The sequence below is a fragment of the Lutjanus erythropterus genome, chromosome 19, assembly GCF_056507025.1.
Source record: "Lutjanus erythropterus isolate fLutEry1 chromosome 19, fLutEry1.hap2, whole genome shotgun sequence".
In the NCBI taxonomy this organism is placed as follows: domain Eukaryota; kingdom Metazoa; phylum Chordata; class Actinopteri; order Lutjaniformes; family Lutjanidae; genus Lutjanus; species Lutjanus erythropterus.
In genome coordinates, this window is record NC_139335.1 from 32363533 (window position 1) to 32387110 (window position 23578).

The 23578-nt window shown below is 39.6% G+C and overlaps 1 protein-coding gene across 1 annotated transcript in view; it reads right to left on the reverse strand.

The window, feature by feature from the left end:
- Nucleotides 1–6960: 6960 nt before the first annotated feature.
- The window catches only part of carm1 (coactivator-associated arginine methyltransferase 1), a 30393-nt gene continuing 13775 nt past the window's right edge, over nt 6961–23578 (reverse strand). The window contains exons 3-16 of the mRNA XM_084743392.1: nt 23384–23490; nt 21920–22024; nt 20892–21002; nt 20599–20776; nt 19194–19284; nt 18339–18420; nt 17824–17909; nt 17651–17740; nt 17387–17524; nt 16083–16172; nt 15853–15965; nt 14206–14283; nt 11479–11547; nt 6961–11049 (exon numbers count right to left, since the gene is read on the reverse strand). Of these exons, the coding sequence (XP_084599518.1) occupies nt 10910–11049; nt 11479–11547; nt 14206–14283; nt 15853–15965; nt 16083–16172; nt 17387–17524; nt 17651–17740; nt 17824–17909; nt 18339–18420; nt 19194–19284; nt 20599–20776; nt 20892–21002; nt 21920–22024; nt 23384–23490 (1478 nt within the window). The 3' untranslated portion in view covers nt 6961–10909. The remainder of the gene's footprint in view (nt 11050–11478; nt 11548–14205; nt 14284–15852; nt 15966–16082; nt 16173–17386; nt 17525–17650; nt 17741–17823; nt 17910–18338; nt 18421–19193; nt 19285–20598; nt 20777–20891; nt 21003–21919; nt 22025–23383; nt 23491–23578) is intronic.

The window sequence follows — 23578 nt, forward strand, 5'->3', positions numbered from 1 at the left end:
CTGCATTTTAGTAGCCAATAAAGTTTCTGATCACAACTGGGCCAAATGACATACAAAACAACAAAATGCTGCAGCAGCACACATTTGGAATAATGATTAATCATCAATCAATTAATTGCTGTTAAGAATTTAAATGTGTTCATTGAAATGTAATCAATAGTCGTCGTCTGACGGAGACATTTATTGAAGGAGGACAATTTAACTTTGACTTAAAATAAGAAAAAAAAAAATAAAAACAAGGAAAACAAACTGTTTTGTTTCTTATAGATCATTAAAAATTAATCGATTGTTGTTGAACTTTTGGTTCAGGAAATGCACAAAATTTACTCCCTAGTTTGGAGAAGTGACAGACGTCAACGGTTAAAAGTAACTAAAACTATGAGTAGTCTTTGTGACAAATATTTTGTACTTTTGCTGAAGTGTATTTCTAACACCAGTACTTTTCCTTGTAACTGAGTAATATTTTAGTTAAGTAACCATACCTGTACTTGAGTACCACTGGTCAATACTAGTCAGACCACAAATGGAAACCAGAACGCTTCAGATTCCAAAATATATAGTCTAATCAAACAGAAAACGTTCCTCACTCCTGCAGCAGAGAGAGGACAGTGTTAATGTTCATCTGAATTAAAAGAAACATGACGTCATGTGTTGGTTATGTGGGTTATGGAGTTAAGTTCTGAGCTCCGAGGAGCTGATATGAGCTCAGGGATTTTGAACGTTAGAGCTTCAGGCATTAACTGTCCGACAGAGCTGCTGGGTGCGTTTGAGCTGAGCGAGGGAACGTTTACACAGACGACTGGTTTAACCTCCTTCACACTGCTGGTCTACATTTACAGCTTCTGGTACAAGTGAGCAGTGGTGGAAACAGCACTGAAAACCTGTACTCAATACAAGTGCTGGTAGATTACTAAAATATTACTCAATTACGAGTAAAAGTACATGCTGTTAGAAAAATACAAACTACAAAGTACTTGTCTCAAAAAATATTCACACTATGAGTTACTTTTTCACCGCTACATTCAATCAAAGAGGCTTCTGTTTCTCCAGATCTTCAGTCTAGATTTCTCCCAGTGTCCTCTCTGTTCTGCTCAGTGGACACACTCACCTCTCCAAACTAGGGTTGACAATTTTTGGTTTTCCTTAACCGATAGTTGAAAATGCTAACAATCAATTTATCATTAATCATTTATAAACAACAACAAAAAAATAAATAAATAAAAAGTGTTCTTTTCTTTTTTTTCTTCTTATTTTCAATTTTTTTGTTTTGTTTTGACATTTTTTCTCATTTACATTTTACTTTCCTTATTCAACAAATGACTCCATCAGACAAAACAATGTTGAATGAGGTGCAATAACAGCAGTTTCTAGAATACAGATTAAATATTGTATACGGTTTTAATCAGTAAAATTCTTAATGACGATCAATTGATTAATGATTAATCATGAACATCCGTACTCTGCTGCAGCATTTTTTTGTCCATATATCCTGGTTTCATTTCATTTCACAAAAGTACAGAAGAACAGTTTGGATATTAGATCAAATTGTACTCAGTACTAAAGTATGATTTTAAAAGTAACTAAGTAGATTACATGGTGTCATGAATACACAAAGTACAGGCAAAGGTACAGACTTGAAAATCTACTCAGAAAAAGAAAAAGTACCCCAAAAAACTACTTAACTATAGTAACTTGATTATTTGTAATTAGTTACTTCCACCCTTGCAAATGAGCCATTCTTTTATATTCTGAACATGAGAGGGAGTGATTCAATCAGTTACTACTGGACTCAAATACTGTCTGCAGAAGACCGTAGAGACTGAGCAGAGGATTTGGTGAAGAGTGTGTATCAGCTGTACCTTTCATGAATCTGCTCTTGCAAAAGAACTCTGTTCCTGTCTAACTTGCAATATGATATTTATGTGCAATGTTTAGGTAGCAGACCTTCATTTTTAATAATTAAAGAATAATAAAAGATAATTTTTGGCCCTTTATGTTTATTGGGCAGGATAAAGGAAAAGGGGGAAAAAAAATACTTTATATTTAAAAATAAATAAATAAATGGATAAATAAATAAATAAATAAAATTAACTTTTCCTTTTAGCCAAAAAAATCTGGCAGGCCAAATTTAACACACAGACCACAGTGTAGGCGGTCCTAATCTAAATGAAGACCAATGTTTGGAGGGATGGTTTGAGTTATATAGTGGTTACTAACCTTACTCCTAGACTCCACTGTCTCTGACTGCCTAAGCCAAATTTAAACTACGGACATCATGCATGAATGTTTTCTTACTTTTCTCTTAGCTTTGTTCTTAAAGGGATAGTTCACCCAAAAATGAAAACTCAGTTATCATCTACTCACCCTCATGCCGAATGAGGGTCAGATTTATTTTGTTGGTCTGCAAAACACTGCTGGAAAACAGTTTTCTTGCGAAGCTCCAGCAGTGTTTTATGGACTAAAAAACTAAACTTGACCTTCAGTCAGCATGAGGGTGAGAACATAATGACTGAATATTCATTTTAGGGTGAACTATCCCTTTAACACTAGATAGCAATGGCACTGATTTCCTGGTGGCACCAAACGCTCAAAGATGAAAAACGAAACTTCTGACATATTTTAGTGTTCACAGTGTAAAATATTGTGTATGATGGCATGCTTCTATATTTTATTTGAACATATTCAAAATCAAATTAAAAAAATAAAAATGAAGAATCAGTTTGACCGGCTATGTAGTATAATATAGTAATAAATCGTAAAATGGCCACAATCAAAGAAATATGCTATATAGTTGAAATACTTACTTCTGTGACCTCAGTCGCGGTGTCCCACTTTGAAATTTCTATTCTGCACTGAAATAATAAGTGTTTTGGTTTACCCGTTTTATGTTAATTAGAATTCAAATTAATGCTGAATGTCCACTGAACAAGTACGTGTCTGTTTATGAGTTGAAAGAAATCATTAATAACCTCTTAGAAGGAGTAGATGTTTATAACGGTTAAATGGAGCAAAATGTTAATGGAGTTTGGCGGACAGTGTGACAGGCAGCCACTGAACTTTAAGTCCAGAGTGTGTTATTTCAGAGCAGTGGGCTTTTGTTTTCAGGATAACGGGCTTAACTTCACATTGACAGACAATTAACAGTTATAAGCAGCTGATCAACTACCAGCAGAAGACTCGTCATCACTTGTTATTGTCACGTTACGATGTAGCGTGTCCTGCGCTCCTGCAGAGCTCCTGCAGAGCTCCTGCAGAGTTTCCCTGAGTCTGGGGAGGAGGGGGTGGGGGAAACAACTCACTTCATCCATAGATCGTATATTAAATATGAATTCAAACCTATTTAATATACAGTCTATGAGTCCAACTCACTATTTGAACTGATGTACACATATGTTGGACAACAGCTACATATTGCTCCTTTATAAAGCTGTTGGGGTCACCATTAACACTACAGATCACTGATTATGTATTCACGACTGAAAACAGTCACATCCATCTAGTGTTTACAGAAGCTCAAACACTTTTAATTATGAATGGCTGTATATATTGAATATGTTTACTTCAGTTATTTACAGCAAACAAGAGGAGAAGAGATGCTGATTAATTATTTTCTTTCATTTTCTCGAACACAAGGAGGAAACTTTTATGCCACTTGGGGATCCAGGTCCCTGCTGTGGCTGACTAAAACAGGACACAGCACAGCCAAACACTGTAGCTTTTCGGTTTACTTTGTCACACACATTATGATCCTTTATTTTTCTATAAACTGTTTGGCTCGGTGTTATATTCCAGTTTCTGACAGATTACACTGACTCTGGTAGATCTTTTTATTTTTAGCTGGTGGTGTGGCTTGAGACTGACATGTCTCAATAACTACCAGATGGACTGCCAAGAAAATTGGTTCAGACAAACTTAACCAGAGGTGTCAAATATAGGGCCTGTGGGCCAAAATTGGCCAGCAAAAGGGTCCCCATCTGGCCCACTGGACGACTTAGCATAGTAAATTGCAGTGTCATTAATTCCACTTTTCCAATAAAGTGTACAGCTATTCCTGATTTATATTGTTGAAATTGCACTTATTTTTCTTTAGACATCTCAGGCTATTCGTCTGTTGTATAAACCATAATTCTGTGAATGTTTTTAGATGATTTGACTTCTTTATACTAAAAAAAGGTGCTGTCATTTTATAGGATATTATGCTTAAGTTTTACTGATGTGACCCACTGGAGATCAAATGGATCAGTATGTAGCACATACGTTTGACATCCCTGCACTAAACTATGATAGTGAACATTATAAACAATCTTCCTGCTAAATGTCAGCCTGTTAGCACAGTCACTGTGAGCACATTTCCACGCTAGCTCTGACACTTAGCTCAAAGCACTGCTATGCCCAAGTACAGCCTTACACAGCTGCTAGCCTGGCTGTGGACCCAAAGAAATGAGCAGAACTTGTGTTATTGGCTGCATGTTGTGTTTTAAGTTCCTGCAGTGGAAAAGGAGCATGTTGTTCTCAGCATCTGGGTTCCGTCCACACAGACAGACATGTTATTTTGAGTAAAATATGAAAACGCAACAATAATGTGGACCTACAATGAAAGTCCAAGAAACTGTTTATACGGTGGTTCAAGTTGCATTTCGATTTAAGTCTATTTTACTTGGATATTTCTAGTTTCCACTAGTTACTGCATAATTAAAGGCTTATAATTTAAATAGAGCAGCTGGCTCGTCCAGAGATGATGAGTTAAAGGGAAAATTCAGCATTCTGCATGTGGATGTCCAGTCAGTGTTGATGGTGAATCTAGTCAACTGAAGCAATAAATTCCTCAGTGATGTTGCATTGACAGACTAAACTGAGTTCTCCTGCTGCAAAATCTGATAATCTTCCTGCATCCAGTGATGTCATAGTGATGTCATTGGTGTTCAGGAAGAACTTCTAGTGTCCACCTCTGAGTAGCGATGGGGCGTGTCAGATGAGTGTTTTTGTCACCAAACACTGTGTTGTGGCCAACAAGGTAATAGCTATCAGCTAGGGTGGTGACAACATGGGATCATGGTTGTGGGAGTCATAGGCTCACCCACAATGCATCCTGATACATGCAAGCACTGCTTCACGGCTCAGTGAGACTCTATATAAACGATACAGGATATAATCCTGCGACCACCAACATACTCCATGTTCAGTGTACAACATAAAGGCTAAGACTGAATTTGTTTTAGACATATAAAGAGGCCATACTATGTATTTTGGGTTTTCCCTTTTCTTTGACGTGTTCTACAGCTTTTCGTGCATGTAAGACTTGTGCAAAGATTACGCAGCTCAACGTCCATGTCAAAGGGAGTTATTCTCTCCAACACTGCTCCTGAACTGCCTGAAACACTTTGTTTGTAGTCTGGTCTTTTCTTCGGTCACTTGTCTGTGTCACTGTGTAATATGTTTTCATAAAGACCACATAAAAGCTAGTGTGGCACACCCTCCAGCTAAGTTAGGTAGAGCAGAGGTCAGGAGTTTAATGCCAGCTCCAGTAACACGAAGGTGTTGAAGGTACAAGCAAAGCACACTGGTTTCTCTGTTGTTGGCTGCAATAACCAACGCAAACATCTTCATCTACTAAAACCATCTGAGGATGTCAAGACTAAAGCTGAGCGATTAGACAAATATATCATCTACTGATGATGGGCTGAATCCATCACTGGTTGTTTTTTTTGGACAATTTTTGGGGTGATATTTGTAATATTATATTGCTAATGTAATGATCTGCAGAGTGACAGCCGCTGCTCCACAACACACTCTCATCCAACAGGATAGTACACACCCACTGGATGTACTGAACGTTCGCAGTTAGCAGAATGAAGTGCATTCGCCGCTCCTAGTTAAGACTCAAGAGGAGGTGGGAGCAAATATATCGCCAATTGTTGGTTGATCAATACCAGCTGCTGACCTCAAACTTTCAGTTATATGTTTTGCAGAGAAATGGTCAAACTACAGGAAATCATTTGCTTGACCACATCTGAAACCATAAAACATTAGTGACCCACTGCGCAGTGAGTCAAAGGCAAAGTTTTTGGTTTAGAAGTGGTTATTGTGGTGAGATTCACGATTGAAGTGCAGTTAGACTCGGCTCGAATGATTCCCGGCGATGCTGCTCAGGCCTTTGGGAGCTGACCAATCAGAGCAGACTGGGCTGAAAAGATGGGAACTAAAACAGCATTTCAATGAGAGGGTGAACAGAAGCGCTGTAGCTATGGACTATACAATAATTTTTTTTTAACATTAAAACACGTAAACTTACTCCAGAAAATGAGACATGAGCATAATATGGCATACTTGCCAACCTTCCTGATTTTCCCAGGAGACTTTTCTGTTTTTCTCTCCCTATTTTCTCCTGAGATCACAATTTCCCTGTATTTCTCCCTATTTCTGACAATTTGCACAGCTTTCTTACTGGTATCTGACACTGTGCAGCGTGTATAAACCCAACAACTCTAAAGATCTACTGTTTCCAACCAGACAGCAACACAGCTGCATCAAAGCTGCTTCCTAAGAGGAGTTCCTGTTTCTGATTGAAAGCTTTCAAGGAAAGGGGCATGCATTTTTAAAAATCTGCTCCATCAACTTTCTTTTAAGGGCAGGGGAAAGAAAGAAAGAAATGAAAGAAAACTGATGAATATTAGTTTACGCCAGAGATTTATACAAAGTCACGCAAGAGGGACAAATTATTCTGTATTCATTCCTGAGAATTTGTAAAATTTAAAGTATTTAACAGGAGTACTTAATATTTTGTTAGTTTCATTCTTTGAAAGTCACCAGAGTGCAGGGAAAAAATATCTGAAACTCCTTTTCCCCTATTTTTGAGGTCTCAAGGTTGGCAAGTATGTAATATGGCCTCTTTCAGTTGTGGATGGAGAAAACTCTCACCATGGTGTTGAGGACAGAGAGACTTTCTCTGGAGCAGAAGAGTCGATGTGAGACAGTGAGAAAGGTGTTATTACTGTTGGTCAACACACAGAAATGACAGAACATGACACACAGTCTTCCTCATACACTTTTCCATGATAAAAGTGGAGGCCACTATTGACTACACAGAGCAATGATTCCATGACAAAGGGGACATGATGGCTATAGGCTAGCTACCACATGGTAAACATCTGGTGTGTCCACAGTCTATTTAACAAACTAGCGGGAACAAATTAAAGTAGTACAACAGCCGATTCCAGGATGGTTTTGGAACATCTCCACCACATTTAATTTGCTCTCTTTTTTCATGACTTTTTTTGTGAAAGAAAAAAACAAAATAAAGACAACAGAAAGGTTAATCCTACAAAGAGACATTTTTTTTTTCTCAGCTCTCTTAAAACTCACTAACTCATAAATTCCAAATGAACAGAGTCCAATAGTTGTGACACTGGAAGCAATGCATACGTGTGTCAGTCTTTCTCTCCTTGACTGATAAAAGGGGATGAGGGTGTGTTGGGGACATGATATGTTGGAGGTCATACATAGTGAACAGACGAGGAGGGAGGTGGCCAAGTCTCCCGCGCCTCGACATTGAAGTCTCTTTGCAACAGTCTCTCAGTCTCACAGGAGAGATTGGAAGGAGAGGCGGGGGAAGGAGGCAAGGATGTAAACTAGGACGCTGCCAATCCAGCACAGCTTTTCTCATTCCGGCAGCCAGCTGGCTGCCACCTGGGTCATTGGTCCTTACTGGTGTGTTCGAGAATCTTCCTCCTCCAACTGTGCCGGAGCAATTTGGCTCAGTAAATGAGTGGCTGGGGAGGAGCCGCTGCGATGTCCTCTCAGCTGAAAACCGGCTATCGGGTGAAGAGAACGGGCGACGGGAGCAGCAGAAGGCGTGTTGCAGGTTTACAGGACTGGCTCTGACAAAGACAAAGTTTTGGGAGACTGTCCCACTGGTCACCTTCTGTGTTGAGTATCAAGAAGACACCAAAATCATCCACAAATCCTTAACAGATTGGTCTCTCATGAGCTTGCTAAAGGCCTCTTTATGCTTCAAAGTACTCATCAGACCTGTCAGCTCCCTGAAACACAAATCCGATAAGAACGCCTACACAAACCGGCAACTTGCTGACTGAATGAAGGTGTGAAAGTATCTTTTTTTAATTAGTCACACAACTATTACTGCCACTTATATGTACAACCAAGGTCAACACCAAGAATGGTTTTAACGATATGTTTAAGTACGATTCTTAACCTTGAGACTATAAAGACACAGAGAGGCAGTAGGATGCAGCCATGAGGAGGCTATGACACGTGGTCGTTCAGAACATCTAGAAAGACTTTTCCCCTTAGACGTGATCGCACGCAACGTCGTAGCTGAAGCACTCTGAGGCCTTAACCCCGCCTAAAACATGAGAGGATTATAACCTTTAGCAACTCTAAACCATCCAGCATTTTAGGAAACATTCTTGTTTGCCTACCAAACCCACAGTTGGATAAAAAGACCCATTACTTTGATTTCCAGTTTCATACAGATATATCTCAGCGCTAAGAACATTAGCCAAGACAAAATACACCTTCCTGTAATTCCTGCAATTATTAATTGGTTGTAAGAGAAGATTAAGAGTCACCTGGTGTTTTTGTTCACTTTGGACGGTGTTCAAACCTGGCAACCCCACTATGAGGACAGGATTTTTGAGTTGCTCTGTGAAGACACGGCACCCACCTGTTGTTTGTCAAAAAATACTGATCTGAAAATATTTATTACAATTTCATTTTTACATATTAAAAAATAATGTATAAGGTTTGGAGATTTTGGGAGGTGTGTATTTTACTTTTAGATAAAAATTGGGCAGCAGTGTGCTTGCTTTTAAACACTGAGCTAAGCTAGGCTGACCACATTGTGGGCACAGGTAAGATGTACAAGCATACTTTGATTTGCATTAATCAACTCTGCAGTTGCCCTCAGCTCTGGAGCTTTTTGGTGTATTTCATCTCATTCTTTTGGTTTTATGGGCAAATTAAATGTTTTGGTTGGTTTGGCCTGCTGTACGCTACCTGCCTAGCAACAGCTAGAAAAAGTTAGCGACTAACTGAACACAGCACAGAATTCAGCACTAAAGAGCCAGATATATATATTTTTTTTGGTGGAGACCAAAACGGAGCTAAAAGTAGCGTAGGTAGTGACATACATTTGTCTGGTAATCAGAATGTTGCTCCACGTGCTAAATGAGTAAATAACTGCACTTTCACTATAACAGCTTCATAAGGTGATGAATCACTGCTGTGTTTACAGTTTTTTTCTTGCCCAAGTTTCCCAAAATATCATTTCATGCAGCTTTAAAAATACAGAATAAATATCAGAACTGCTCCTTTATGCAACAGCACATCATGACCAACACAAGGCTGACTCTCATTTGATTTGATGTATCTAAAGTTGCAACAATTAAATGATTATTACAGTAATCGCCAACAATTTTGACAATCAATTAATTGGTTTGAGTATTTTTTAAGAAAAAAGTCAAAATTCTCTGATCGCATCTTCTTAAACTGAGAAAAAAAATTACAAAATACAGGCTGAGGGCTGCAAATACAGCCACCACCACAAACTTCTAGTGGGTCACAAGTGATAACTGAAAGGGATTCATTAATTTGAGTCTATACAATGTTTTTTTGTGTTGCAGATTATACCTTTAAATGTGAATATTTTCTGGTTTCTTTACTCCTCTCTGACAGTAAATTGAATATCTTTGAGTTGTGGACAAAACAAGACATTTGAGGACGTCATCTTGGACTTTAGGAAACACCGATTGGCATTTTTCAACATTTCCTGACATTTTTCAGGCGAACAACAATTGGTTGAGAAAATAATCAACTATAAAAGTAATCATTAGCTGCAGCCCTAGATGTATCCTAACATGCTGGCATGGAGACCACTTCCAGTCAATGTAGTGTATGCTGAAGTATTAGCAAAGAGGACTGGAAGCTCAGATCCACAGATGATTATGGTGGTTATTTATTTCATTACTCAGCATGGAAGGTGACCATGCCATTCTCCCAAAACTCCATGTTCAGGTGGAGATAAGTGGAAAGCATCAACACTTTTAAACTTTGTCCAAGTCACAAGAAAACATATTTTCCACACACTCCTCGGGGTGCCTTGGCATGCAGACAGCTTCAGTTTTCTGATATATCTTCCTCTGCCTAAAACCAAAACTATCAGCATGAGCAGACCGACTCAGGGTAAGCAGGAAAAAAAATGTTATTTTGCGATTTGAGAGGACTGTTTTGTCTGGCTTGAGTCAGTCTCTTGAGAGAAGTGCAAAGGGGCCTTGAAGATTGGATCAGATATGAAAAGCCAAGATGGCAGCCCAGAGATGAGTGTTGATGATAATAAAGTGTCCTACTGCACTAAGAAAAAGCTTCAGTGTAGGTCTGGTAAACAGGTGTGGAGAATTGTAGGAACGGACTGATGCTGGTATCTGGCAACAAGTTGATTGGTGGGAAAAGAAGAAACACTGAGGGTCTTCATGACACTTTAAAAAACAGGAAGAGAAAGGAGGGATTGAGATACATGTTGAGGGAGGAGGGGATTGATGATAACTGCGGCGCATCTTGGCTGAGGGAAGGCGGGGCAGGAGGTTTTGTCTTAGCAAGACAAGAGTCTGGACGGATATGAGAGCGTTCAACCGTTCATATAATGATGGACTGAACAGAGTGGAACGAGGATGAGGAACAAGGGGAGTGAGTGCCAGCACAGCACTGGTTTTGGTATATTGGTTTTGGCTGCGGTTGGTGGGTCAGTCAGGGTTGAAGGGCAGTTGGGTGGGGATGGGGGATGGGGACCAAGGGAGTCCACTGGGAGGGAATTTTTTTTTTTGGGGGGTGGGGGGGGGGTCTCTTGTCATGCGGGAGGCGGGGAGGACGAAGGCATCTTCACAAGGTCTTCGTCTTAACTGCCATAATGCATGGTGTTGCTGGGGATGACCATAGGTGAGGCCATGGAGATGGCAGCGCCCCCCATGGTGAACTGGTTGGTGACGGGATAGTAAGTACCGGTGCTGCTGGGGCCTGACTGGCCCGTAGTGGCGCCTGGAAGCAAGGACAAAGCATTAGACTCAAGAATCCAACTGAAGAAGCTTGCATCAGCGCTGCAATGAGTAATCCATTAATTGATTAGTTGCTGACAATTATAACTTACTATTTAATTATATAGTTAAAAACTTCTTAAATGTGAGGATCTGCTGCTTTTCTTGGTCATTTATCACAGTAAACCAAGAGTCTTTGGATTTGGACAATTTGAAGATGTAACTTTGGGCCCTGGGAAACTGACGAGCATTTTTGACATTTTACAGATTAAAAACTGAATTGTGAAAACAATCAGCAGATTAATCAATAGTGAAAATAACAGTTCAGTGCAGTGCTGCGTTGGATGGTACATTTCTGTTAAGACACACAAACTGATTTATTTCTGTGTGTTTCTGTACTGTGGTGTTTTTAGAAACTAACAGATGGACATACCCTGGACAATTCCTGTGCTCATGATGGAGCCCATCCTGGAGTGGGTATGGTTTACAATTCCCGTGTTCACTGTGACAAATCAGAGAGAAGAACACAGTTAGACATTAGCCATCTCAATCCTATCTGCAGCCACAAAACAACTGAAGTAGATATCTTAATGCCTTGATTCCACCTGGCACGGCTCTGTGACATTGTGCCTCCAATGCAGTTTTGATTCGTCCTCCCCGCAGCTTTGTGTCCACCCAGAGCATTTTAGCCCACCCAATTTTGTTGACTTTCTCAGATTTTGTTGATTTGGTCATTTTTCCTTGATTATAGTGCTTCTGTCAGGGGTACAAAGGCAGGTTTCTTTGTTTGTCTGTTTTTAGACTTGGGAGTTTGCACAGGTTGTTTAATAGTGCTGAGAAATATATCAATGTTTGATCAATACTGTGATCTGAGCTTAGATATTGGCCAGCCCTTCAGTTAAATCATAAAAACTGACCAGATTCTCTATGATAAGCTCTGAGCAGCTTGATGCAACTAACACTATTCTCCATGAAGCAGAATGGAGAGACGCTTCCAGGGCACTGAAACATTTCTGGTGGAATCACAAGCAGAGGGCCTTATGCATGAATGTTATGTTTTACTTTTCTCTCATATTTGTTCTTAAACAAACCACAAGGCGTAAAATATGAAAATCTAACACTGGATTCATTCAAGTGTGTACCAACAGCTTTAATACCGGTTAAAGAGTGGATTAAAGGCTACAGAATCTGTAACCTAATCATCTTTAGGTATATACAGTATATTTAAAAATTATTAATGGAATAATTATTTGGAGAACATTTTTCTTCTGTGTTTTCATGAAGCAAAGTACTTTTTCTTCACAATTATAAATGTATCACAGCACAAAATGTAAACTGGCTTTTGTGGGTCCTGGCTTATGTGTTGCCAAGAACACTCAAATTTTGTTCTTACCTAAGAACAGATGGGGAGTAAGGAAGTATTTATGAATACCTCAAAAGTTCTTAAATTGTTTGCACACACGACTAAGATCAAATGTGTGCTTACAAATGATTTATGCATAAAGCCCACTGTTTAGAATGGCCATGAGCAGCTCCAGCAGCTGCAACACAACCAGAACACAAAGCAGCTGCACCATGTGGAATCAACACACACACAATCTGTTGTAAGTTACTCACAATAATGGTACAAACTGTAACTATAACAACCAATCAGATGGCAGGGAGACTGTCTAAAACACTTGAGATGGAAACAGTTCTTCAGAAAATGGAGAGCATGTGTGCTCCCTGCTTCCTCCCAAGCCCGAAATGAAGTCAGTGTAGTATGTGTATAAATTGAAATTGAAGTCCTGAAACGCCAGCTGAAGTTTAGGAGATAAACTAAGCAAAATGTTAGTTGAAGTGGAAGTCCTGAAGAAAGGACTTGGAAAGGAGTTCCAGTTAAAGTGAATAAACTGAAAGATGATGTCAACTTAGGCCCTGTGTCCACATAGCGTTTTTTCATGTCAGAAAGATGCAAGCAAGGCCCTGCAGAGAGCTGGGATGAAGCCTCTTTACCATAAACAATCAATTTTAAAAAAAAAATAAAAAAAAAATAAAAAAATTAAAAAAAGCAGCTTGTGGATTTTGTTTCTATGACAACAATATCCTGAAAGTTCTTACGACCTCCATTGTTAGTCTAGCATTGCCACTTTGGTTTTTATCATCCATTTGTATCTATTTCTTTTTTCACTGTGAGCACAGACCGGAAGATGTGATGCTTCAGTTTGACTCGGCTCATCAGCCCAGCGCTGTGGGGATCTGCATCTGTTCTAGCTGCTTGAAGGTGTGTCATGACACAGGCTCGTATTGAATCAAACAGCTGTAAAACCTGGGGAAAAAAATGCCACTTCCCAGACCTTGGGAAGATATAAAAGTACTGTTTGTGTGCTCTGTAGTGCACGCAAACAGGTAAAGTCTTATCCATTTTCTTGGTTATCTGGGTGACGAGTTCCCATCTAATATGTGAATGGTTGCCTGGAAAAAGGCAGTGACGACACCAGCGCCTCTCTGAAAAGTTCAATGATTCTCAACTCAAAACGCTCAGAGCAGGCACACAAAAATGCAGAGGGCTTGGAAAAAAGTCTTTTCTCCCGGTGGCCGCAGACACTTTCTCCTCAATGGGACAATTGAAAAAAAAAAGAAAAAAAGACACTGCCACTCAGGGAAAAAATGTTATGTGGACATGAGCCCTTTTGTGTTGGCTAAAATGTAAGCACTGAAAACAGCAGGAGTACACTGAACACATTGAACAGCGGGAGTTCCGATGTTTGAAATATAAGAATTGACAGGATTTAAAATGTCAGTTGAGAGAAAGGCATGCATGCAGTCAAAACACTGACATATGAAGTGGTGACAGCAGTTAGAATGTTATTAAAAATAAAGTCACTATTGTAACAATTATTTGTAGAAACATGCCATCATTAAATGATGAACATTAACAACTACAGAGGTGCACAAAGAGGTTATGAAATTGTTAAATAGCAACAAACATGTCAGCAAACTTGCAATCCCACAGAATGTGTTTGTGGTGGGAAAACTTCAGTAACCTTATCATACAGTGCTGACGTGCTCACTAGAGACCAAAAAATAAACTTCAGCGATCTCTGTCACTGTCCTACTTGTTTCCCACTATATTAAGTTCCTTGAGATGCTGAGAGGTCAGAGAAGCGGTGGTTCATACCCAGGGGGATGAGGTTGTTGTGAGACACTGACGGGCCGCTGCCAATGACTGTACTGAGGTCATAGGCCGCAGGCATCCCTGGATGAGAGAGACAGGAAACACACCAATCAACACTGGCTACAAAGTAACATTGTCATTAAGTATCGATGCTTCATATCACGTTTAAAATAGTACAATCTTGATTTCACATTGGATAGTATCAACAGTACAGAGGATAGAGAAATAATGATTAAGTGAGTGAGTTGATGACCTTTTCTATACCAGAACTAGAGCTGTAATCAATTATTAAATTACTCATACACTATTGATAGTCGATTAATTGTTGTGGGTCATTAAAAAAAAAAAAAGTCTTAACAACAGTAAGTATTGGCGAACTGTTAATGCTATAATAATTATCTGTTAACAAATGTCTCTTGTTAACATATTCGGTTGATAAATGTCTCGTTATAGGTTACAGGTTTACAGTATATGTTAATTGGGGCATTAGCTAATATTAGGGTTGATTAAAGTCATAATTATATCATGTATATTATCAAGTTCACAGCTAAGAGAAAAACATTTTTATAAATGTTTATTTAAGGTTTGTTTTTTCCTTTTTTTATGCAGATGTTCATTAACCAACAATTTACTGCACATTATATAAGTTATTAATGATGCTTATTAAGCATTAATTAATGTTAATTAATGGACCTTTATCGAAAAAGCGTTACCAAAGCGTTATTTTTGCCGCGGTATCAAAAAGATAGAGTATTGATTTTTTTTTTTTAAATAATAGAAGTGCAGTTTTAATTTAAAATTTGGGTATCATGACAACATTACTACAAAGACAAACTCAACAGAGGGCCTGGTGTCACCATGTGATCTGGGTTGACGGCAGCGGTAATAGCGACAATGAGGGGGCATTAATCACTGACAGAAACTGGCTGTCAACTTCTGCACTAAAGTGGGGGAAAAAGCAAATCTGCCTTTCACTCAACCCACTGTGATGAATTACAATATACTGACAGATAGATTCATAATCAAGAAGTAGGTCTGACCCTCTTTATTCAAAACTACCTCTCAACTGTGGAATGAAATTAAATGTGCTTTAACAGTCTGTCCAAATTCAAAATTCAGTGTGATGCAGAACAGACCCTGATTGGTACTTCAGCTCTGGGCGTCTGTAAAATGGTCTTCAATATAAAATGATTTGCATACTTTGATTTCTGTAACTGTTAGTTAATTTGGTTGATGGGAAATTGAATCTGGATATTCGGAGTGACTACGGTGTAAAAACAGGCCTGTCTTTCCAAAAGCCTGCCAGCGGATGCATCCTGCTATCATTTCAGTATTTCAGTTCAGTTCACTACTTTACCATCTGTGTTTCCAATGTGTCCAAAGTGTGTGGAGGCCTGGGTCAGAGTTCCAGTGCAGCTACAAACATTCTCACATCAAGTTTGGTTTTTCTAAATCAAAACTTTTCTGTGCAATGTAGCATACGCACCCTGTTTTGTGTGTATGCCAGAGGTGGGACAATGTCATTGTTTTGCAAGTCATAAGCAAGTCATTGCACACCCATAAAGAACACAAAGGTGCTGAGAAACTGGCTGGGCTTTGTAAACACATGGAGGATGTGTTTCATCTACCGGTGTTTATGTGTGTGTTCACCTGATACAGCCATCCCCTGACTCATGCTGTAGGCCGAACCCGTGTTCCACATGTTCTCGGATGGGGAGGTATAGTGTGAGCCGGGAGGGGGGTTTGGGGTGGAGCCTGTGTACCTGCAAATACACACATAGACACACACACATTCAGCATTAGACAGACAGTTGGTCCATCCCACCTTAAATGGTAAAATCCAATCCATCCGTGATCCTGGGCTCAGGACGCCAACTCACCTGAAAAAGGGGTTCTTCAAGTCCAGGAGATTGCTGGACTTTGATCCTGTCTGATCCACCTGGGCAACAATACTGATGTCGTAGCTCTGTCTGTTGGGAAGGACACCAGGTTTGTATTAACTGACAAATCACATCATATTAACAGATTATTATTAACATCTTGAATTTTGGATTTGTCTCTGCATTTTTTGCTTCAAACGTGACACAAAAGGGCTGACTTGGTGATACAGAAAGGTGCCTCTGGGCCTTACAGAAATAGTTTGACATTTTGGAAAATAGACTAACATGCATAACCGGTCAAAAATATTCTCTGTGGTTTACCAAACTACCAGTAACCGCTGACATCCCTAAAACAGACAATGATCCAGAAACTTTAAACATCCTTCAATTTGTCAGTATCTTTGTGTAAGTGTGGATGTGCTGTGATCTTGGCTGCTGCTGCTGTCTTTATCTATACACAGCTGTGACTGGCACTGCAACAAAGTAACTATTTAACAACAAGTTGTTACAGAAATGTTTTGTCTTGTTTGCCATTTTCCTTTTTGAAAAGTTTCATCAAACTGATTCCTTTGTGTCCATCAGAGTTCATGAGTCATGAGTCAGTTAAGCACCATGGGACCCAACTTCAGAACTGTAGTCAATGACTAGAGACAAATTAACTATTTGGTCATGTTTGAATTGTGCCATAAATCACACACATGATGTTTGTCAATTAAAAAAAAAATATTTTCTCAAGTCTCTCGACTTGAATAGAGTCCCAGTTTGTCATAAAATGTTGAAGGATCACAGTGTGAAGATATGTAATTACAAAGACTACACACCCAGAAGTTGTCTAAGTGTCATCATGACAAAAGCTACTGCTAAAGTTACGATGCCTGTGTGCTTTCCTACCAGGATGTAGTCACACAACAGTGGGTCTGACTCGTTCTTTCTCTTCACAGCTGATAAAAGCACCAAGAGTCACTAACAAAATACTTGAGGTAAGATCACGTTACAAGGGGCAGTGAGATTGGTGTTGGTGTCATATGTTGTGAGAGATGAGAGGTGTAGTTCACTGAACCATTTGACAAAAAAATAAACTATAACAAACCTAGTACAGACTGCGACTTTCTTGACCTGACTTGTTTTAAATGGACAAATCATATCATATAGGTAATGGATGGCAATTTCTTTAGTCTCTGAAGTCATCAGATGAAACTTAAAGCTTAATTCAGGGCCAGTATTATAAATAAAGACCATAACATGAAGCCTGTGAATATGGTGGAGTACCATGTTGCACAGGTGTCCATTGACAAGCATCGTACCTCTTGTTGGCAATCAGCAGTGCAGTGCCGGACAGCGTGTCCCCAGCCTTGGTGAAGAGGGGAGACTGCAGCAGACAGCGCACCTGGTACCAGTGGGTGAGAGGCTCTGTGGGTGCTGTGGACAGCCATACTGTCATCCTGCAGAGAGGGCACGAGAGAGGTGCTGATGTGAGGCCAAGACAACTGGGTCAGGCTAATTACGGGCATTTCTTAAGATTCTACAAATGGGGGCATCAGGCCTCTGTCAGTGACCGGCTGACTTACACTGATCCTATAAAAGCCACGTCAAACCAGAAAGCCAGGCCGTGCACCAGGCCTGAATGCATCATGTGGAACTTAAAGGGAATCTCTATCCTAGGACCCAAAGGAAAAGGCAGACATTAATAACACTGGGTGTGACACATACATTTAATAAGTACATACACACGTCCACACACCTGTAAAGATCCTCTTCTTTGGTCTCCAGGAAGTTGACTGTGTGTTTGACCGACTTGGCCATCAGAATACGGATATCAAAAGTGTCCTGTGGAGGGAGATCAGATATCACACATGCATACACCTGAACTCATTAAATATCGGCTTTCCAGTCAGACCCAGTTTTAGTTTATTTCAACCCTGTTTACAGACCCCAGAACGCAGAAATATTCAAACAGAAGAGATGAAAAAACACATTTATACTGCACTAAAAAAAACTATGGGATTAGCCTTATTATTGATATTATGATATTTATGATGATATTTCTTTTTTTTTTTACTTTTTGACATGCAGGGGTTGAGGTTACATGGATGTTATATATTGTCTGACTTTTTGTGCACCACATATGGGGGTTAAACCTCTCTGGGTGCAGTCCTCTAATTAGAGCCTGATATCACACTCATTTTTCTCTGCCATTTGCAGTGTGCAGACATTTTATTTCTAACCTTTAGACATGTACATATGTGTACCACATACCACAATTGGCTGACGGAAATATTCATCCACTGCTGCTCCCCGCAGGGCAGAAAGGTCTACGCCGTGGAAGGAGGGCTGGTACCTGAGGGCCAAAGGAGAAAGTGACAGGGGATTTTACAGGATGCCATTGGTGGAAACTATTACCCCATTTCCATACACATGTGCTTGCTCAGTTTGACTTGGCACGTCAGCAGAGCACAGCAGGGATTTGCATTTCCATTACAACAGGGCTACTCACTTGAAGGTGTGTTTTTAACTGAAGACGAGCAGCTTAGCTCGAGTCCAGAAGCTGCACAAGGGCAAATAAACACTGAACTTCCTGTAAATTCTTCACAATAATAGGCCTGCGTTATTCAAAAGCTTATATTATGAGGCAGCAAAACCAGAAAGTTTTCAGTTTTCATTGGTAATTTTACACGACTTTGACACCGATCACAGTGACAGTAAAATACAGCAGATACCTGAATGTAAAAACACATGAGAGAAATTAAACTTCAAACCACAGAGATTAAGTTCTATAGAACTGAGAGCTGAACACATAGCTAGTTTTATAAACATCTTTCTCTCTGCTCTCCTCCACAGACATGAGCTAAGTATCACAACACTCGCTTGTTTGAAGGGGAGAAAGGACGGTCATAGCAAGGTGGCCCCAGGTGGCAAGATGTCACCACAGCCCGCTTGGTGGCAGGCTGGGTTCGCTTTGGCCCCACTCCAAAGTAGGTCCATCTCAGGCGCGACTTGGCAAAATTCAGTGCGATAAAAGTGGTAATGGAAATGCAAATTGGTGTGGCCAAAAGTGACAGCAGAAAAGCCCCAGACTTCCCACCCTCCCTGCCAGCCTCTCTCCCTGCTCACCAGAAGTTGGCCTTGGTAAACTGCTCCATGTACAGCTGCTCGTCTGTGAAGGGGGCCAGGTGGACGTCACCGATAGTTGGGAACATTTTACCTGTAACACAAACACAGAGGAGGGCGGTCAAAAAAAAAAAAAAAACAAACCCCAACGACACTGGAGTACTAGCAGCAGTTTACAACAGTGACTGGTGCCATTCTGAAACACATGGCGGGATATATGTGGCCTCATCGTGTTAACCAATCAAGTGATATCTGAGACTGTAGGCAGCTGTCAGAAGCGCAGTGCTTGCCAAAGCTTGTTTCTGTTGCTACTTTACTGCCCCCTTTAGCAGTCTTTAACCATCCATTATACCACTGAACATATTAGGGAGGGTCTGATCCACTGCTCAGTGTCGATACTGTGGCCACACTGGCCAAAAACACTGGACTGATATCAGAAGTACAACCCAATGAGACCTGTTAGCCTCAACTATTAAACATTCTATGAATGCTTGTTTTGATTAATATGCCATAGTGCCAAGTATCACAAGTAATGCAGATTAGGCAAAATTTATTATAATTTTTTGAAGTCTGAACTAGGGATGATGAGAATCAATCAATGATGGATTTATCGGCTGTTAAGAATTGGATTGATCATTAAAATGTAATCAATCTAAAATCAAATATCTAAAATATTGTAGAGATCATCATCATAATGAGCATGCTTTGGATGTTATCTGATATTCACTTAGATGTGTTTAATATGTAGCCCTTTCTATGTTTCATAGGCAATGTATGCTGTCAGAGAATATGCAACATTGTGCTTTGGGAATAAAGCTTTGATTGAGGGGGGAAAATGCATTTAGTATTGTTTGGTATATGCAAAAAATTTAAGAATTTGTAAGTCTGATTAATTGATTAATTCACTTACCAATGATTAAATAAGAAAAGTGCTTACAATTTGCAACCCTTGATTGAATGGTGCTGACCAATCAGAAATGCTGCATAAGTTCTGTGTGAAAAAGTTACAATAAAAAGAAGCAACAATATTGTCCTGAATATATATATGTATAATATATATATATGTTACATGTCCAAAACTGTTACTTTTCAGAAAAAAAACCAATGTACCTTAAATAACTGAACACTGTGTCGTTGAAGTTGGTAGCTCTTTTCAAATACATTTCATTGATTAAATATTTTTAAACCTCCCAGATGTAAGGGGTGTCACATAGCATTGATTTATAACAAAAATAAATAAATATGAATGCATCCATATAAATATATTAACAGCTTATTTGCTTAAGAGAGGACAAAACTACCACTATCAGCAGATACTCAAGGATGCGATCTCAAGGTACATGACATGAAAAAATGATATTGAGCAATCCCTACAACATATTTTCTTCTGTGGCCCAAACCTCCTCACCGTTGGGTTTTAGGAACTTCTTGGCATGCAGGTAGCTTTCCAGCATGCGCTCGTTGAACAGCATGTAGCCCATAGGCTCTGAGATGATGATGTCAACCTGCTCAGGCAGCGACACCTCCTCTACCTTTCCTGGGATGACGACCACACGCTCCCCTAGACGGTTACTGTTCACCAGCACCTGTGAGGCAGAGGACATGTTTATTAGGGCTGCACATGCGGCTCGGTAGTTCAACACACATGAGAGTCAGAGAACATTAATCAGTTTGTGTGTGTGTGTGTGTACGTGTGTGGACCTCAGCGTGCTGTGCCATGGTGCTGGCCTCCACAGCGTAGACCTTCCTGGCTCCAGCTTGGGCTGCAAAGAAAGAGAGGATCCCTGAGCCACAACCGACATCCAGCACCACCTGGAAAAAAAAAAGACCACAGGACACATGATGTCAACCCTCTGCTACATGAGCCATATGTTTGCACCCACATGTTAAACAAATGTTACATGAACTTTAGACAGATGATAGAAAATAAACAGTGACTCAACAAAAAAAAAATCAATCAACAACTGACCTCCAGGGTTACCCAAGTTAAATTCAAGACTTTGTAAGCCCCTTTTAAAGGGATAGTTCACCCAAAAGTGAAAATTCGGTCATTATCTACTCACCCTCATGCCAAGTGAAGCTTGAGTTCAGTTTTTTAGGCCACAAAACACTGCAGGAGTTTCATAGGAAAACAGTGCTGCAGAATCTCCCTAACACTTGAAATGAATGACCACTTTTCAGACGTAAAAAACAACCATAAAATGCCTCCATACAGCTCCTCTGGTGTAATCCAAGCCTCGTCCAAGCTCCAGATCTACAGTGAAGATTCAGGCTAAAAACAAAATTCTGTCTTTTAAGTCAGTTTGGCATGTTGGGGCTTTAGGAGACTTGGATTAAACCAGACCAGCAGTATGGAGGCATTTTATGTTTTTTGTTCCGTTTGAAAACTGGTCATCATTTGATTAACTTGTTTGGGAGATTCTGCAACACTGTTTTCCTGTGAAACTCCATCAGTGTTCTGTGAACTAAAAAACTAAACCTGACCTCCAACAGGCATGAGGGTGAGTAGATAATGAATGAATTTTCATTTTTGGGTGCCCTGTTCCTTTAATACCACAATGGCAAAACTATTAAAGATATAATACAAAATATGGAAATATGAACAAGATAGAAACTTAGAATTTGTTTTGAGCTTTTTTTCAAATATCAAGCTGCAGATTGTGGTTCGAGACTAAACCAAAGTATGAACCAATTATAAATGTATAATCTGCACAGAAGAATGAGATCACCTTATCCTTGAAGTCAGTGTGGTTCTGGAGAATAGCCCGTTGGTAAGTTCCTGTCCGAACGTAGTCCTGCATCATGTTCTGTTGCTGGGAGAGGTAGCCATAAAACTACAGAGAGACAAGAACAAACATTTTGATGCCATTTAAATTAATATGAAGTTACTCTCACACAACAAGATGTCCACAGTGCTGTATCAGCACTACGCGTGTGAGAAAATATTCAAAATATCAAGTATCATGATACATTGTGTCAAACTGTATTTGTTGCAGTGGTTAATTTTGTGTTGTCCCCTGCCCACTAGATAGCAGTGCTGTTACCCATCTTACCTGTTCTAACTGCAAAACATTGTATACATGATGGTAGGTTCTTTATACAATGACAGTTTAGTCTAAAATCTTATTTTTAAAAGAGGCAATATATCATCTTGTTTACAGAATTGGAATACATCCCCTTATATATTGAATCTTAACCCCTGTGTCATGATACTTGAAACGCCAGCAGTGTTTTGTGGACTAAAAAACTAAACCCAACCTTAAATCAGAATGACGGTGAGTAGATAATGACTGAAATTTAATTTTTAGGTGAACTATGTCTTTAAGCAACAGAACTACTTGGTTAGGTTTAGAAAAAAAGATCATGGTTAAAATAGTAACTCAGTATTGACTCAGAGTTTCACGTGTGAGGTGAACATCTGCCTTCTGACAGAACCCTGAAGTCAGACATCTCCTACATTCAAGGCAGCCAATGGCAGGTTTATACCCACAGTCTACATGTGGTGAGTCAGACTAATATGAAGTCAGAACTGTAACAGATAAGACACACAAAATATCTGGACATTTCAATAAATAATACAGTATAATGTCAGCCTGTTTTGCAGTAAAAAAAAAATAGGTCAAGGGAGCCTCTTTTTGTGTTACTGTCTCACAATTATCTGAGAAGCTATACAACAATTATCTTGAGACAGGAACAGCACTAACATCACAAGCATATTTCTTCCTTTAGTGTACTATTTTTCCCCTCAAATGAAAAGACAGCACATGTTATTTACACCACAGGTCTGCATTCTGAGCCATAATTTAATTCAGTTGGATTTTGGTTGGACATTTTTAACGATTCATGGAACTGAATTACAACTGCTTTTGAAAACAAAAATAATTGAAAAGGTTCCCAAAGACTTTTCTTTAATGACTACTCCTATTGAAAGTTGTGACACTATAAATAATCAGCCAAGGACAAAGTCAGCATGGTGGTAATCATTAAGGGACTAAGTGACTGTTCTGTGTTTGAAAAAGTAGACTGGATTCACACCTGCCATTAAATAATAAAAAAGAGACTAAATAAAAAAGGCTCCATAGAGAGAGCCTGGAGTCTGCTGCATACACGCTCATTGTTTCACCAACCTTTTTAAGAACCCCAGAGAGAGCTGGGGTGGTGTGTGCGTGTGCATGCACATGCATTTTTCTCACCTGGAAGTACTGTACAGCAGAGGACTCCTCTGTTCTCTCACTGAAGACTGAGCGCTCACTGCTGTGCCCACGACTGTTCTTCAGGATGTTATAAAAGGACTGAAAGTCTAAAACAAAACATAAACACAGAAACATGACCAATTACAGGTCATACTTAACACTGGACCCTACATAACACCAAACACAACAATACAT